The following is a 16,397-nucleotide window of genomic DNA, read 5'->3' on the forward strand; positions in this document are numbered from 1 at the left end:
CAACCAATGTTCACATGCAACTACCAGCCACTAACAATAGCTATTATCCAATTCAGATGTGTTTACAAGTCAGGAATGGTTAGCTAACAAGCTAACTTTATCTAAACACTAAATCGATCAGATGGATCAGTGATGAAATGATGACAGAAATTAACCGTCTATTCAATCCTTTGCGACAGCGGCATCATAAGTTCAGAAACACATCAGCTGTTCTTATCGCTCAGTTCAGTGGACATCCAACATGGCCGACAGAGAACCCGTCACGTCCCCCCCGAAACCCCCCCCCCCCTCTGAGCTCTGTGAGCCACAAAGGTGACAGAAGTGGGAAAAGGATACTGTATGATGCCAGCCAGCAGCCAGTAGTCATGGCGACGATGCCAGATCTCATTGGTCTTCTTGGTAACCGTGGCAGCACGCTCCTCGTTCTGCCACAAGGAGTGCAGCTCTGTAGAGAGAGAGAAAAGGAGAGAGGGAGGGAGAGATAGAAAGAAGGAAAGACAGAAAGGCGAGGAGGAGGAATGAAGAATAGAACAACAAAAAGGTAAAAATCTTGTTAGTGATATAATGAATAACTAAACTCAAAATAAATGCTCTTTAAACTGCAGAAAAACTGTGAGTGAATGAGTTAAGAGTGACTTAAACTGTGTTAGTACTATACTGTGTTCATGTGAATAAATAAATATATTGTGTTCAAAATTAGAGACCATTTTCCGTCTTTAATTTATTGACTGGATTTGAAGATTTTGGTCAGTGTTCAATGTGATGCAACAGTAATAGCAGCATGGCTATGACACTCAACTAGGCCGTGTTATTGGCCTATAATAAGATAATAAGATTATTGTTGACAAAAACAAATATCAATCAATATATGTGACCAAAACCAAAACTTTTCCATACTTTTCATGCATTTTCCAAACTCTAAGACCTGGAAAACTTCATTTTCCATACTTTTAAGACTTTAAAGGCTTGCCTATAAACCCTGTTAGGTGTGTGCGAGAAATATGAAATTGTATTTTCGTGATACAGAATAAAAATCTGTATGCCTGCGTACTTGCATGTGCGTTTCAGTGGTAATTATACTCTCTCTTCGTGAATAAAAGCATATTATACTGTGAATTTCTCTGCACCCTTTTTAAGTGTTCGTACCTGTGAATCCTCCGTCGGCGATGTTGAACATGAACCTGGTCTTGGCTTTCTTCTTCTCCTCGCTGGCTCCGCCCGCTGCGGCGGCGCCCGCTGTGGCCGCCGAGGCTCCGCCCTCCTTACTGCTGTCTCCGTTCTGCAGCTTGGCCCCTTCCTCTGTCTTCGCCACCTTCTCCTCCTTCTTCTCTTCCTTCTCCTCTTTCTGCTCTGCTGAGGGGGGGGGAAAGAGGAGAAATGTCACATGACTGGACGATACATGTAGAGGTGTTTGCTTCACACAGATGGAGAAAGAGATGGAGATTGTAAATGAATGGGGATTGTGTGTAAAAATGAGAAGAAGTTAAAAAATAAATTAGATCCCTCACCTGCAGAACTTTGCTTACAGACCTAAACTATTCTCTTTAACTGCTGTTTCTATCCGTGAGAAAGATATAAGAGGAAAAAGCAGAGTGTTAAAAGCTTGGTACCTTTCTTTTCTTCTGTGGCAGGAGTGGTGTCCATCTTTTCTGTCTTTTCTTCTTTCTTTTCTTCTGCTGCAAAGCCAACAGAGAGAGACAGAGAAAGACATTAAAATTCAGAGTTCATGAGACTAAACTCTGCACCGGTTACTAAGAAAATAAAACACTGAAAGTACATAACTGGCATCTGATGTTTACATGAAATCTAGGTCATTGGGTCGAATCACAGAGCGAAAAACATCCGTTACCTAAGTGTTAAACAGCTGTGTAATACATATAGAATAAACAAGAACAGGTTCTGTAAAGTCCCATGGTGCATTTGTGGCGATGTATCGCTCTTGCTGAATACACAAAGAGGAACTGTGGGGGAGCCGTATGAACATTTGCAGCCAAGGTGTAAAGAACATGTACTTCCTCTTATTAAATACTGTTCAGTAATAAGAACAGAAGAAGAGATGATTTGTAGGAAATTATGTTCTAGTGCTGTAAACCGTGATGAATTTGAGGGAAAAACAAATAATTGAATACTGTATAATGAAATATAGCTCTTCACCTATAAATTGTGTGTTGCTCTGATAACGGTATGAGTAAGGAATGATAACAAACAGCCAACAGGGGAAAAAACAGAGGAATAAACTCTACCTTTGGGCTCAGTCTCGTCTGGTTTGACCTCTGACCCTTCCGTCTTGGCCTCCGACGGCGGCTTGGTTTCCTCTCCTCCCTCGGCGCTCTTCTCCACGCTCTCTCCCTCCTTCTCCTTCTCTTTCTCCTTCTCTTTCTCTCCGTCCTTCTCCTTCGCGCTCTCCGCCTCTCCGTTGCTGGGTTTGTCCGTCTCCATCGGCTCCTCCCCGTTCTTCTTCTCCTCTTTCTTCTCCGGCTCCGCCGGCGGACTCTTCTCGTCGTCGTCTGGGATGGCGATCACCTGGAGGAGACGACAAAGGGAGGAATACATTTTTTTTTTAAAATCAAACGACTGCATAACCATGACAAGGTCTCGTGCAACTCAACGGGCAAAACAAGGCACTAACACAGCCAGGATTAGGGGTTTGAATCCCCAAATTCCCAATGGGGTCACCCATGCTAAAAATGTAGGCACTAATAATAATATAAGCACATTTCTAATATAATATAAGCATAATATAAGCAGGTAATTATACTAATGTCTCAAAATTAAGGTGGTAATGATTTATTGATGTTACAATGTTGAATGTAGCAACTATTAACTTCAATAATACTCCTACTAGTGAGTGACTGTAAGATTTTTGTAATTGATGTAATTTTTTTTCCGTCTGATTTGGGCCAACATTTTATTTACTTCCATCAAATGTATTTGTGTTTTTACCTCGTCGTCGGTCTTGCCAGGCTCCTTGACAGCCTCCTTGCTGTCCTTCTCCACCTCTGCCTCTTTTTTCACCTCTTTCTCTCCATCTTTCGCTGCCTCGTCGTTCTTTGCCGAGTCGTCGACTAGAGAGAGGAATAAAATCACTCATTACACTTGTTTTAAAGAGTTAATTTTCTTACTTTTACCTAGGGGTTTTCACCAGGAACACATTCTTATTTAGACTGTTAACTGAGGAGAGTGTGTCTTTGTTCTGTTACTTGTGCAGAAAAAGAAGAGAGAGAGAGAGAGACAGAGAGAGAGAGGGAGAGACAGAGAGAGAGGGACAGAGAAAGAGAGAGAGGGACAGAGAGAGAAACAGAGAGAGAGAGGGACAGAGAGAGAGAGGGACAGAGAGAGAGAGAGACAGAGGGACAGAGAGAGAGAGAGAAACAGAGAGAGAGAGGGACAGAGAGAGAGAGGGACAGAGAGAGAGAGAGACAGAGGGACAGAGAGAGAGAGAGAAACAGAGAGAGAGAGGGACAGAGAGAGAGACAGAGAGAGAGAGGGAAAGAGAGAAACAGAGAGATAGAGAGGGACAGAAAGAGAGAGGGACAGAGAGAGAGACAGAGAGAGAGAGGGAAAGAGAGAAACAGAGAGATAGAGAGGGACAGAGAGAGAGAGGGAAAGAGAGAAACAGAGAGATAGAGAGGGACAGAGAGAGAGAGGGACAGAGAGACAGAGAGAGAGACAGAGAGAGAGAGGGAAAGAGAGAAACAGAGAGATAGAGAGGGACAGAGAGAGAGAGGGACAGAGAGAGAGACAGAGAGAGAGGGACAGAGAGAGAGAGGGACAGAGAGAGAGGGACAGAGATAGAGAGGGACAGAGAGAGAGAGACAGAGAGAGAGGGACAGAGAGAGAGACAGAGAGAGAGGGACAGAGATAGAGAGGGACAGAGAGAGAGAGGGACAGAGAGAGAGAGAGAGAGAGAGAGAGAGAGAGAGAGAGAGAGAGAGAGAGAGAGAGAGAGACAGAGAGAGAGAGGGACAGAGAGAGAAACAGAGAGAGAGAGAGAGACAGAGAGGGACAGAGAGAGAGAGAGACAGAGAGGGACAGAGAGACAGAGAGAGACAGAGAGGGGGAGAGAGAGAGAGAGAGGGGGACAGAGAGAGAGACAGAGAGAGAGGGACAGAGAGGGAGAGAGACAGAGAGAGAGAGGGACAGAGAGAGAGAGAGCGAGAGGGACAGAGAGGGAGGGACAGAGAGAGAGAGGGACAGAGAGAGAGAGAGCGAGAGGGACAGAGAGAGAGAGGGACAGAGAGAGGTACAGAGAGACAGAGAGAGAGACAGACAGAGAGAAAGAGAGTGTGTGTGTGTGTTACCTGGTGCGGGGGTGTTGGGCTGGGTGTCGGCGGGCGTGCCGGTGGACGGGGTTTTTCCGGGGGATTCTGGCTGAGCCGCCGCCTTCTTGTTCTCCTCCAGCTCGGCCATCCAGGGCATCGACCACTGGCCGTTCACATGCTCAAACTCCTGGACCTGGAAACCCAACAGAACCAGGACCAGACACATCAGCTCAGGATCACTCAACACATCACTTTCACTTTCTTAGGTTTTTACCACAATGCCATGTTTCCAAGAGCCAAAGTCAGGTTAGAAAGCTGAAAAAAACACGAATGTGCTGTGTGATTGTACAGACTCTGGATTTGTTCAGGAATGAAGAGTCAAGTGCTTGTATTTTTATTGAGTCAAGAAACTCACTTAACACATAAATGCAGTCAGGCTTTCCCTCCTCCAGAGCTTCCCTTCTATCCAACAGCAACAGTCTAAGTTGAAATAAGTCACAAAGTCTCAGTTACCTTCTTGCGGATGAGCGACATGACGCCGATGCGGGTGAGGACGTGTTGCCGTGATAACCCTTCCCTGGGCACGCCGTCGGCGAAGGTCTCCGCCCCGTCGGCCCCGGGCTCACAGAGATGACGCATAAACAGAGAGACGTACGCTCTGACAGAGAGAGAGAGAGGGAAGAAGGAGGAGAAGAGTGGGAAATAAAAGGAAAACATCTGTTAGTTTTCATGTAATATCAAGTCAAAATGTTATAATGAAGCAATGACATACAAGAACAAGAGTGATTATCGCTCTTTAAATATTTTACAGCTGATCACACCCTGTTTAATTCCGGTTTCAGAAAGCCAAATTAAATACTTAAATTCAATTGCAGGTCTAAAAAAGGTCTTAAGACCAGTTTAAAAAAAGAAAAACTTTCACTACCAATATTTTCCCAATTTCTCAAAGCAATTTAGTTTAGAGTTTAAAGGATTCATATTTAAAATCAGAGACACAACTGTGCTTCTTACTTGAACTCTTTCTCAGATTTCCCTCGCAGGTCTCGGACCAGCCACTGGGTGGTGAAGGCATCCTGGGGAGGCATCCCATAACGCATCACTGCGTTCAGGAAGGCCTTCCTCTGCCGAGAGTTGAAACCCAACACCTGGGGGGCGGCAGGCGGTTAAAGGTCAGTGTTTACGTACAGGAAGTCCGCACTAACACACCCGGGAAATGTTACGCAGCTTTTTATACGGGCGGTGCAGAGGAAAACAAGGCTGGTGGAGGAGGCAGCAGTGAAACACATGTAACCAAATATAAACTTCAGCCTCCACATTTTGAATTATTATCCTTCAGCAGCTAGAAAATAAAGCGCTAACACTTTCTATGAAGCCCGTGTCTATAATACATTATAATCATACTTATAACACATTATAATGCCATCATAATGCATTATAAGTATAGTTATAATCATGCATAGACAGTTATAATGTTTTATAACATTACTCATAATCTGTTATAAAGCCTTTTCATTTAAGTGGTAATGAAAAAGCTTTATAACAGATTGTAAGTAATGTGTTTATAATGTTATAAAACATTATAACTGTCTATGCATGATTATAACTATACTTATAATGCATTATGATGGCATTATAATGCGTTATAAGTATGATTATAACGTATTATAGACACTGGCTTCATAGAAAGTGTTACCAAAGCATCTACATTAAAGGTCTGGTTTCCAATTTGCATATCACTGATAATGAGCCACGACTGATCACAGCTAATCATCATCATATTTCAGCAGATACAAACCAGACCTGGGTCAACAAACGGTATTTGCAAATCATTCATATAGTGTTTGATTTATTCCCTTTGGAGAACCAGATGGGTGGGGTTTACTGCATCAATGCAAATCAGACAATACCGAGTAAGTTTTCAATTATGGAAACAAATACCAACATGACCAAGGGGACAAACAACTTTCTATCTGTGATTTTATAAACGTCCTGCCACTCATTGCATTGGGCCAAGTTATTAACTCCACCCCTTTTGGTACTCCAAGTAGGTCAAAACAAACACCAACAATCCCGAATACTATCTGACCCAAGGCTAGCATAAACCACGGGTGGCTGATTGATGCTTTTAAAAAGGAGGGATGTCAAACGGTCGCAGACGAGAGCTGTGACACCCGGTGTCACACCCGGTGTGACACCCGGTGTGACACCCGGTGAAAAGGCTTCCATGCTCACCTCGATGTTGCCTCCCACCCTGGCCAGCAGGGGGGGCAGCGGCTTGTCTTTGTCGTTCCTCAGGCCCTTCCTGTTCGGCCGGCGAGAGTTGGCTGCACAGGGAGGAGAGAGAGGTTAGCTTTAAACACCACACACACACACACACACACACACACACAGGGCAGATGGGTGTGTGTGGCATCATTTTAATGCTATTTTTGACCATGATGATCCGGTTAAGTACTACAACTGCTGCTGCTACTGTGTCTTGTACTTGACCCGTTTGTTTTTATTGTCTTAACTGTTTGTTCTTTTGTTTTAACTGAGTGTTAAGAGCCTGTCAAAGACAATTCTGTCCAACTGACAGTCAATAAAGTTTGCTGATGAAAACTGAGACACTAGCTCTAAGATTGAAAGCCTCCAGGCATCAGGGCAAGAAAGACCTTTTTAAATTTCAAGCCTTTAGTCTCTTCCCTCCTTACTGGATTCAGAGAGTCTTGGACTTTGTGTTTACAGCTCAAGAGTTTACTTCTAACTGGAGGTTTTCAGTCTTACAGCTTGCATCTCCATTTTCTATAGATTTGATTCCTGTTCCCAGTGAGCGCCTACAAACCGAAGGACTTCACTACTTTCTCTTAATCCACATGAGCAGCAAGTGTTACTTCTGTCTGCCAATTAAGTTTTCTGAATCTGAATAGACACAGACATATTTAACTCTATTGACACTGCTGTCTTTGCAGTACATTCAACATGAAAAGACAAGACACAGTTATGACACAGGTACACACACACACACACACACACACACACACACACACACCCCCCTCCCCGATATGAAACGTTAAGAGTGGAAACACACAGGCAGACTTCTTACCTTCTGTCCGCTCGTCAAAGTCCTCGTCTCCCTCCTCGGATGCCACCGAGTAATCCGACTGACCGTCGGACTGGTCATCCTGCCAATCCGCTTTGGAGCCAAAAAACAGAAAGCAGGGTTATTAATCCACTGTCTAATCAGACCTATGGATGACAGCTAAAAAAAGAACAACTAAAACACTGAACTACTACGCATCTCAATGGGTAAAACACAGTAAAACACAGTGAAACACTGCCAGGTCTGCGGGTTTCATTCATGTTAGAAACGTACGGACTCATAACACTGTAAGGTGTGTAAAATAAAAGCGCGCACCAAATGGAATATGTCTTGTTGCTGGGAGAGAGGAAGTGTCATTCAAACAGGAATAAGGAAATTAACTTGTACAGATGTTATGGAAGTAGCGAGTCTCTACTTGCCCGCTGAAAACATATGAAATTCCCGTACATGCGTGTAAAAAAAACACACACAAACTGCCCACACTGTATTTGACTTGTCAATCATACAGTGTGTGTGTGTGTGTGTGTGTGTGTGTGTGTGTGTGTGTGTGTGTGGGGGGGGTGTTCAGGCCTCGTCAGTGGACAAACACACCACAGCAAACAGGAAACCAGGCTGAACACACACACACACACACACACACCCTGTAAACACTCATCTCTCTCTCTCTCTCCCTCTCTCACACACACACACACCAGGCTGTTATTATGTGACCCACAGTGTGTGTGTGTGTGTGTGTGTGTGTGTGGGCGGGTGCCGGCATTTTCCTCCTCCTGCTTGAACAGGCTAAGATCATGGTGGCCCTGTGCGGTGCATTGTGGGTAGTGTAGTAAATCGATATCGTGGGTGACGCCATGTTGCCTTCTTACAGCGTTTGTATGTTTTAACTGTCAGCGTAGCTCGGTCTGTCTCACTGATGGAATTTAAGATGTTAAGATTGAATTTAAGCTTCAACTGTTGCACTGATGCAGGCTTTAAGCTCATTCTAACAATAATAATACATTTAATTTGTACAGCGCCTTTCTAAATACTCAAAGACGCTTTTCATAGTAATCTACTGTTGCATTCATTGTTGAGCCAGCTAAGGCCCAGTTTACATGAGCATTTGTGGTTAGTCAAAAAGCAGAAAATATCCCATTTATTTCAATGACACTTCTGCGTTGACAGATGACATGGAGCGTGTGAAAATATCACAATCCAGAAAAAAGTTGAAAAAAGTTGAACTTTTGATGGAGCGTAGGTAAAAATCATCCGCTAACAGACTTCATCAGCCAATGAAATTTGTACAGACTGCTTCAAAAGTCTTAATTTCTGTCATCCAGGTAGTAAGACGTCCAAAAAAACAAACAGGCATAGAAACAAAACCCACTGGACTTAAAATAAAGAGCTGAACACGTTTCCCCACTCATCCGAGAGAACTGAAGAAAGCTTTCTATTTTTTTTTTTAGACGACTGCTTCAAAAGGTTCGAGCCCCGCCCACGACAGCTCGACCACGGAACGGCAAACGCCCCCATGTGAACGCCGCCTCCGTGTGTGTGAGCAGCAACTCCACTCACCCCTGTCCTCCTGCGAGCCGTCGTTGTAGTTGACCTGCTTGCGGATGCGCTTGCCCTTGCCCAGGTTGCGGGCCAGATCCTCCTGCTGCTGCTCGTAGTGATGACGCAGCAGCTTCTCCCAGTAGTCCGGATCCACGCTCTCCTCCTGCTTTATGATCTCCCGCTGCACCTCCTCCTCCTGAGAGCGGGGCGAGAGAGGAGGGAGGGAGGAGGCATGAAGGAGGGAGGGAGGCAGGGAGGAGAGGTGAGGGAGGGAGGGAGGAGTGAAGGAGGGAGGGAGGAAGAGAGGAGAGGTGAAGGAGGGAGGGAGGGAGGGAGGAGGCGTGAAGGAGGGAGGGAGGCAGGGAGGAGAGGTGAGGGAGGGAGGGAGGAGTGAAGGAGGGAGGGAGGAAGAGAGGAGAGGTGAAGGAGGGAGGGAGGAGAGGTGAAGGAGGGAGGGAGGGAGGGAGGGAGGAGGGAAGAGGCAAGGAGAGGAACATGGGTGCAAAAAGAGAAAATGGGCGGATATCGAAGAGTGGAAAGGAGGGGGAGGACGCATGAAGGAGTGAGGGAGGATAGGAGGGAGGATAGGAGGAAGGACCGAAGGAAGGGAAAGGAAGATGGGTAGAAAGAGACAAAGAGAGAAAGAGTCATTAATCAAGTTAACCAAAAAAAAAAAACCCTAAATGTTTAAACTTAAAGCTCATTCCTGTTGCGTTTCTCCACTGCACTTCCCACAGATCACCTGTCAATCAAACAGTGTGGGGGCGGAGCTTGGATTTTCTGCTGATGCTGTTTGAGTTTCTCTTTTCTTTGTCTGTTCAGCCATGGTGGCTATCGCTGCTCATGCTAACTACCCAGTTCTTCTTCTTCTGTTTATTCCAAACAAACCGGAAACGTAAAAAGCGCATCACTTCCCGTGCGGCAGAGGATTTTTCCCAGGAAAGAGCGACCAGACACCGGCCAGATGATCAGTACTCACCGCCTCCTCCTCGTCCTTCACCACGTACTGAGCCACCTTGAAGGAGCTCAGGTACTCGTTCATGCTCTGGATCTCTGTGTCCTCGGTGGCGTCCTGGTTCCTGTCCAGCAGACGGTCGATGGCCTTGTCGTCGTAGTGAATGACGCTGCTGTCCTCCTCCTTGTTCTCGCCTGGAAAACACAGGAGCATCAGTACAGAGATCCTTCACTTCTCAATATATTCATCCGCTGATCTATCCGTCCATTCTAAATCCATCCGTCCCGTCCGTCCATCCTCACCTTCTCCCTCGTCCTTGAACAGCTCCTCCGTTCCGAACTTGAGGATGTCGTCCAGCTCCTGTTTGGACATGGAGCCCGTCTTGGAGCCCAGACCGGGACGGACCACCAAGTGGGTCAGCATCATCTTCTTCTTGGCAACCTGGATGGAGAGAAGGGTGGAGGAAAAGATGGAGGAGGGAGGAAAGAGGGAAGAGGAGAATCTGTTAATAGCCATTTACTTGTGATAAAAGGGTCAGGAAATTAGATGCTGAGTAAAACTATAAAAACGTTCTGTCTCAATTTTTTTGTTAAAAATGAGTTCTTCCATCTATTGTAGCTCTACTAACAGCATTTTACATGCAGGTGAGGTTAGATTTTGAACCTAAAAATTCCTTCCTCGTTTCATCAAATTCAATTTTTTTTTTTAAAGGGTTGAACAGTTTGGTTTCCACTACAGTTGGGCTTGCTGGGCGGAAAACAAAGAGGGGACCAGTGGATGATAGAGGATATTTTTCTTTGTCTTGTGTATTGCGTCTGTCCTGTTTACCTGAGTAATCCTCTCCTCCACGGAGGCCTTGGTGACGAAGCGGTAGATCATCACCTTCTTGTTCTGACCGATACGATGAGCTCTGCTGAAGGCCTGGACACAGAGGAGGAGGAGAGGAGTCAGTGTGAAAACATCTACACCATTAAACCAAGATGTTTACAAAGAAGACAGGGTGTCCAAGGTCAACATTTCAACATCTTTTTGATGCTAGTTAGAATGAAATAAGACTGATTTCGCCACTGAAATGAACATGAAGTATAGCTCAAGCTACACTGTATGATGAGTGAAAACCAATAGAAACTGATGGGAGCAGTAATTCGGTACCTGGATGTCGTTGTGGGGGTTCCAGTCGGAGTCGTAGATGATGACGGTGTCGGCGGTGGCCAGGTTGATGCCCAGACCTCCGGCCCTCGTCGACAGCAGGAAGGCAAACTGCGGGGCGCCGGGAGCTGAGGGGGGAGGAGGGGTAGAAACCAAAGAAATTACTTTTAATTGACTTGCCTCAACAGAGAAACAGGAGATATTTCCGTGCAAAACCATCCATGTCCGCTATTCACAACCTTAGATTCAAAAGTCCTGAGTGAAAGAAAAACATTTTGCACCTCGCAGCTTTTGTCAGCTGTTGGTTTTCTCTGTGTGTGTGTTTTCTGTGTGTGTGTGTGTGTGTGTGTGAGCCCCGGGTCTCACCGTTGAAGCGGTCGATAGCCTCCTGTCTCATCCCTCCTGTAATCCCTCCGTCGATCCTCTCGTACTTGTATCCCTCGTTCTCCAGAAAGTCCTCCAGCAGGTCCAACATCTTGGTCATCTGCAGCAGAGGAGAGACGCTCAGTTAGAAAACAGCGTTACAAACATCTGACTGACCCACAGAACTAAATGACCATAATGCATCTGTAGGGGGGAGTTGATGGGGTTGTTGATCAATACCAGGCATTAAGTCTGGGAAGATAGGAGGAGACAAGATCAATCGATGTTGTTGCAATTCCTACTGGTCGCCAACAGAGGTCGATAAAGTTCATTTATTGCTTAACGTCTGTTTAATATTTTAATGTAACAAAATGTTATTATTTTCTGTTATGCATTTATTCCATTTGTTTATTTCCCTTTAGCTGGATCTATTTATTTTACCTTATTGTATTTATTTATTTGTTTTAACTTCTATATTTTACTTTATTGTATTCATTTATTTAACTTCTAATGTATTACTGCTTTGCCTCATTGATTCTGATCCTTTGTCAGTCAATCATCTCTGTTGATTGTGAAGCACTTTGTAACTTTGTTTTGAAAAGTGCAATATAAATAAAGATTATTATTATTATTATCATCATCATTTAATGTTCTAGAGGAAGGGGAACGTGGCTAAAAGGGACTTACCATCATTCCCTATTAAATTTAAGATTCTATTCGAGTCTCTCACCTGAGAGAAGATGAGGACTCGGTGTCCTCCATCCTTCAGCTTCCTCAGCATCTTCTGCAGCAACATTAGTTTCCCAGCAGCCTTTGTGAGCGAGCCGCCGTCGTACATCCCGTTGGGCATCTTTGGAGCTTCCTGTTTGGGATCAATCAGTCAAACGTTAAGGTTCTGTAAACTCTGACATCAATACATCAATGGAAGCCTAGAAGTTAAGTTTGGTAGGGGTGGATGCAAAAAAAAAGCAAGATTTGGAAAAGATTTCACCATATTAGGCAATCTACTATAATTAAATAGACCAGGGTAAAATATATTCATATATTTTGGTAGTTAAATAGTTAGACATTTTCCCCACTCTAAAAGTTATTAAGAGTTCTTTTCCAAAAATCAATGTGTGTGTCTTCAATCATTTTCGAATAGAAGTCATCACGTTTTTTTTTCAAATACTGGATCTCTCATTTTGGGATAAAACAGTTCAATCGTCACCCCATGAGACAGAATCTAAACCCCCCCCCCCTCTCTACAGTGTAATGGTTTCTCCCTGCATGCTGCGCTCGGTGTCGGGTCGTACCATAGCGGCCACGGGGAAGAGGTAGGGGTGGTTGCAGCATTTCTTGAGGTCCATGACGACGTTGAGCAGAGAGACCTGGTTGCCTCCTCCTCGGGTGTTCAGCGCCTCGAAGTTTCGCGTCAAGATGAACTTGTAGTACTTCCTGAAATCAGAAATATATCATCAACCTGTTTCTCTCTACTTTTTTTCCCCCCACACTGTAAGCCTCCTCCTCCAGCCACATCTCCCTTTATTCACTTTCATCAGTTTGAGGATGTTTTCTGTTCAGACGCTTTTCGCTTGCTGCCTCCTTTTCAACTTTTCCTCTCCATTGTTTCCATTCCAATCTGTAATTTCTACATGAGACTGAGCTATGTTATAATATTCAGTGAGCGCGTTCACATGCACAATAATAACCCAGTAACTGGGAATAATCAGGTTATGGCAATAATTTGTGTTTACATGCACTCTAGTAATGTGATAACTGGGAAAATCCCGGTTTACATAATTCAGTCATAGTTGGATTTCTCTCCTTAAGGAACTTCCCGCCGGTTGTTTTGGATTTTGAACATAATGTCTCATGTATCTTATTTTCATCTGGTCTGGTTTAACAAATTTAGATGTTTAAAAAACTTTGAAACTTAAAACTGAACTGAAAACTGCTTCCGGGGACGTTGTTCTCTATCCAGTTATATTTGTAAAAAACTGAAATAAATCAGAATAAACCTAAACGTGCGTCAAATAATTTGAACGATTGGGCGAAAACATGCTGTGTTAACGGGGTTTCTCATAATATGATAACAGCCTTAATCTGATTAAGGAAATCTCACTCTGCTGTTTACATCGGCTTATTAGTGTGCATGGAAACACACTTTTTCACCTTATACACTTTATCTCAATACAGAAAGCCACTGAAAAAAGGACTAATATCACTTTCCATCCCTCCTTCCCTCCCTCCGACTCACTTCTGCATGGGGCTGAGCTCGACTCGGACGATGAGCTCGGTCTTGGAGGGCATGTGCTTGAAGACGTCGGCCTTCAGCCTCCTCAGCATGTGAGGACCCAGCATGTCGTGTAGCTTCTTGATCTGGTCCTCCTTGGCGATGTCGGCGAACTCCTCCAGGAAGCCCTCCAGGTTACTGCAGAGAGGGAATACAGTCAACTACAGTCAGTTCCCTGCATTAAATACAAATGCGTACACACTTCTGGCAACTGACAAACATCAGTCAATGTTGCCCACATTCCCCTCGTTTCCTTCTTTGTTGGTGCTGAAGAGTTGGCTGCGGCTGAACATCTCATTACAGCATCTTAAGGCCTTCGTGCTCATTTTCTTTGCTCCGATCCAAGTTTTATGTCCAACTGTTAACAATCATGTGTGAAAGTGACCCTGGCAACATCACTGCCACAAGCCTCAAGAAAATGCCCAGAAATCCTCAGTGTGGGTTCAATTTGGAGCTATTGGCAAGCTTTTTGACAAAGGAAAGGCTGAGAAAATGTTCTTTTTCCCTGTTGAAAAACATTTTATACAACAGAGTCCGGACGGCAGCAGCAGCCCACCTGAACCTCTCGGGTGTGAGGAAGTTGAGCAGGTGGAAAAGCTCCTCCAGGTTGTTCTGGAGCGGAGTGCCGGTCAGCAGCAGTTTGTGCTGCAGAGGATAGTTGTTCAACACCCGGAAAAACTACAGGAGAGGACAGAAACAAGGATCAATTTAGACCAAAATCAGTTGCAGCTGTCAGTTTAGTACAGGGAAATTTAAAGAGTACATATTGTTTAAGTGGTTTACAACATGAATGTAGAATGTAGAACAATTGTATACAGACAGAAATGATTCAGCCGCTAATTTTGGTACAAAAAAAAACTATTTGATAAGTTTGTTAAATTCTTCAGCTCTCTACATTACACTAGTTGCTTTTGATGCTCTGTGTGTGTGTGTGTGTGTGGTCCCCTTCTTGGATGTTCAACTGGTTGTTTTTAAGCCTGTGTGCCTATTAGGGCATGTATGCATTTCTACCTTAAACCGGCTGTTCTTGAGCCTGTGTGTGTATGTCTGTGTGTGTGTGTGTGTGTCCCTACCTTAGACTGGTTGTTCTTCAGCCTGTGGGCCTCGTCCACAACGAGGCAGGCCCAGTCGATGGAGCCCAGGACGGCCATGTCGATGGTGATCAGCTCGTAGGAGGTCAGCAGGACGTGGAACTTCACCGACGAGTCTTTCTGTTGGGGGGAAACAAACACAGGAACACAGGAGAGGTGAAATTAAGAATCCATCAAACAGCTTCACAGATACACAAGGAGAGGAAGGGATAATGTTACAAAAACACACATCTAGTTTGTGTTTTTTCCTCAGTTTTTTCCAGACTGAAAAGGTTTGTTACCAGTTGAAAATTAGACAGACAATTTCCAAATCTTTTAGGATATATGCATCAGTTTCCTAAACTTTTCTGAACCTGGAAAACCCAGTTGTTATATTCCATTTCTTTAACAGTTTTCCATCCCCACAGGAACCCCACCCGGTCTTCATCCTCCTCCGTCTTTCCTCACCTTCATCCTGGAGGCCTTCTTCCCTCCTCGGATGGCGTTGTCCTCGAAGGAGAACTCGTTCTCTCTGATGACGGCTCGGCTGTCCTTGTCCCCGACGTACGTCACCACGTACATGTCGGGGGCCCACATCTCAAACTCTCTCTCCCAGTTGATGATGGTGGAGAGCGGGGCGCTGACCAGGAACGGCCCCTTGGAGTGGCCCTGGAGGAGGAGGGAGGACGAATAATCAGCATTACACATCAATTTTGTGTGTTACAAACTGACGTAAACTGAAATAAAGGGGGTGGATCAGAGAAATAAAGTCAATAATGTCAAGGAATAAATAGTAAAACTATTTCCGCAGCCCTAGAATCAGCATTTGAACAGTTTAACTCCAAAATGAGACATCAGCTATTTGACAAAAGTGACACCTACTTTTGAAATGACTGACAGCCAAAATTAATATTATGCTATCTAGCACAGCAGGTAATTTAAGGGTAGAGAAGGGTAAAAAAAATGCTGAATGATGATAAACTTCAGGTTATCTTCATCAAATCATTCAAATCTGTAATCCAAGATTTCCTACAGTTACGCATTTCAAATACATTGATCTGCAAATTACTCTATATAAACAAAAGAAAAAAATAACATAAGAGAACAAATTTTGCTAGGGCAAAAAGCAAGAAAACAGATTTAAAACCTACAAATCATGGTAAAAAAAATGAAAGCTTGAATAAAATGTAGTTCAGTCTTGTTTTGTCTGTCCGTCTCCCAGCTCCCGCTGCTCTGACAGGAAGTGTATTCTGGCCTCCCACCCCTGGGTGGCAGCAGCTGCATGTGTGATCTGCATCACTGAGTGTTTACTCTTAGAGATCCAGCTTAATGTCGTCAGATTTCACCTGACTTATACAAAATGGCTGGATGGCTGTTGGCCAATAGGATGACAGCTGCCTATAGGAGGCTGCACAGTCACACAGAGGAAGGATAAACCACTATTCCTAGCCAAAGTGGCATTAAAAAAAAACTAAAATTAAACGGTTTTAAACTAAATTTTAAACTAATTAAATAAAAAAAAGTGGGGAAGATAAACTTTAAAGTCAAAATTTCACTTCATCCTGGCATGGAGAGCAAATATGACCGCTAATATTTCCAGCAAGCCATCTGATAGATGCTCCTCCAAAACTTTTTACAATAAAACGAGTGTACACATTTTTAGTATGTGTTGCCCCAGAGCGAATGGAACCCACAACACACACCT

General features: G+C 44.2%; 2 protein-coding genes across 6 annotated transcripts in view; both read right to left on the minus strand.

Annotated features, from left to right (window-relative positions):
* LOC139924323 (cell division control protein 42 homolog) overlaps positions 1-16,397 on the minus strand; it is a 74,808-nt gene that overhangs the window by 11,663 nt on the left and 46,748 nt on the right. The gene's annotated exons all lie outside the window — the stretch shown is intronic.
* chd4a (chromodomain helicase DNA binding protein 4a) overlaps positions 1-16,397 on the minus strand; it is a 35,497-nt gene that overhangs the window by 3,478 nt on the left and 15,622 nt on the right. The window contains exons 16-37 of one of the 5 annotated variants that reach the window (XM_078290131.1): positions 15,161-15,361; positions 14,696-14,833; positions 14,179-14,300; positions 13,587-13,760; positions 12,643-12,784; positions 12,078-12,209; positions 11,351-11,468; positions 10,988-11,112; positions 10,664-10,756; positions 10,138-10,276; positions 9,860-10,029; positions 8,899-9,076; positions 7,348-7,437; positions 6,495-6,586; positions 5,274-5,407; positions 4,776-4,920; positions 4,302-4,455; positions 2,944-3,065; positions 2,244-2,523; positions 1,611-1,676; positions 1,147-1,350; positions 337-445 (exon numbers count right to left, since the gene is read on the minus strand). In XM_078290131.1, the coding sequence (XP_078146257.1) occupies positions 337-445; positions 1,147-1,350; positions 1,611-1,676; positions 2,244-2,523; positions 2,944-3,065; positions 4,302-4,455; positions 4,776-4,920; positions 5,274-5,407; positions 6,495-6,586; positions 7,348-7,437; positions 8,899-9,076; positions 9,860-10,029; positions 10,138-10,276; positions 10,664-10,756; positions 10,988-11,112; positions 11,351-11,468; positions 12,078-12,209; positions 12,643-12,784; positions 13,587-13,760; positions 14,179-14,300; positions 14,696-14,833; positions 15,161-15,361 (3,128 nt within the window). Of the gene's footprint in view, positions 1-336; positions 446-1,146; positions 1,354-1,610; positions 1,677-2,243; positions 2,524-2,943; positions 3,066-4,301; positions 4,456-4,775; positions 4,921-5,273; positions 5,408-6,494; positions 6,587-7,347; positions 7,446-8,889; positions 9,077-9,859; positions 10,030-10,137; positions 10,277-10,663; positions 10,757-10,987; positions 11,113-11,350; positions 11,469-12,077; positions 12,210-12,642; positions 12,785-13,586; positions 13,761-14,178; positions 14,301-14,695; positions 14,834-15,160; positions 15,362-16,397 lie in introns of all 5 variants that reach the window. The other 4 variants (XM_078290130.1, XM_078290128.1, XM_078290129.1 and 1 more) reach the window with 4 other exon arrangements.

The sequence above is a fragment of the Centroberyx gerrardi genome, chromosome 19 (assembly GCF_048128805.1).
Source record: "Centroberyx gerrardi isolate f3 chromosome 19, fCenGer3.hap1.cur.20231027, whole genome shotgun sequence".
NCBI lineage: Eukaryota > Metazoa > Chordata > Actinopteri > Beryciformes > Berycidae > Centroberyx > Centroberyx gerrardi.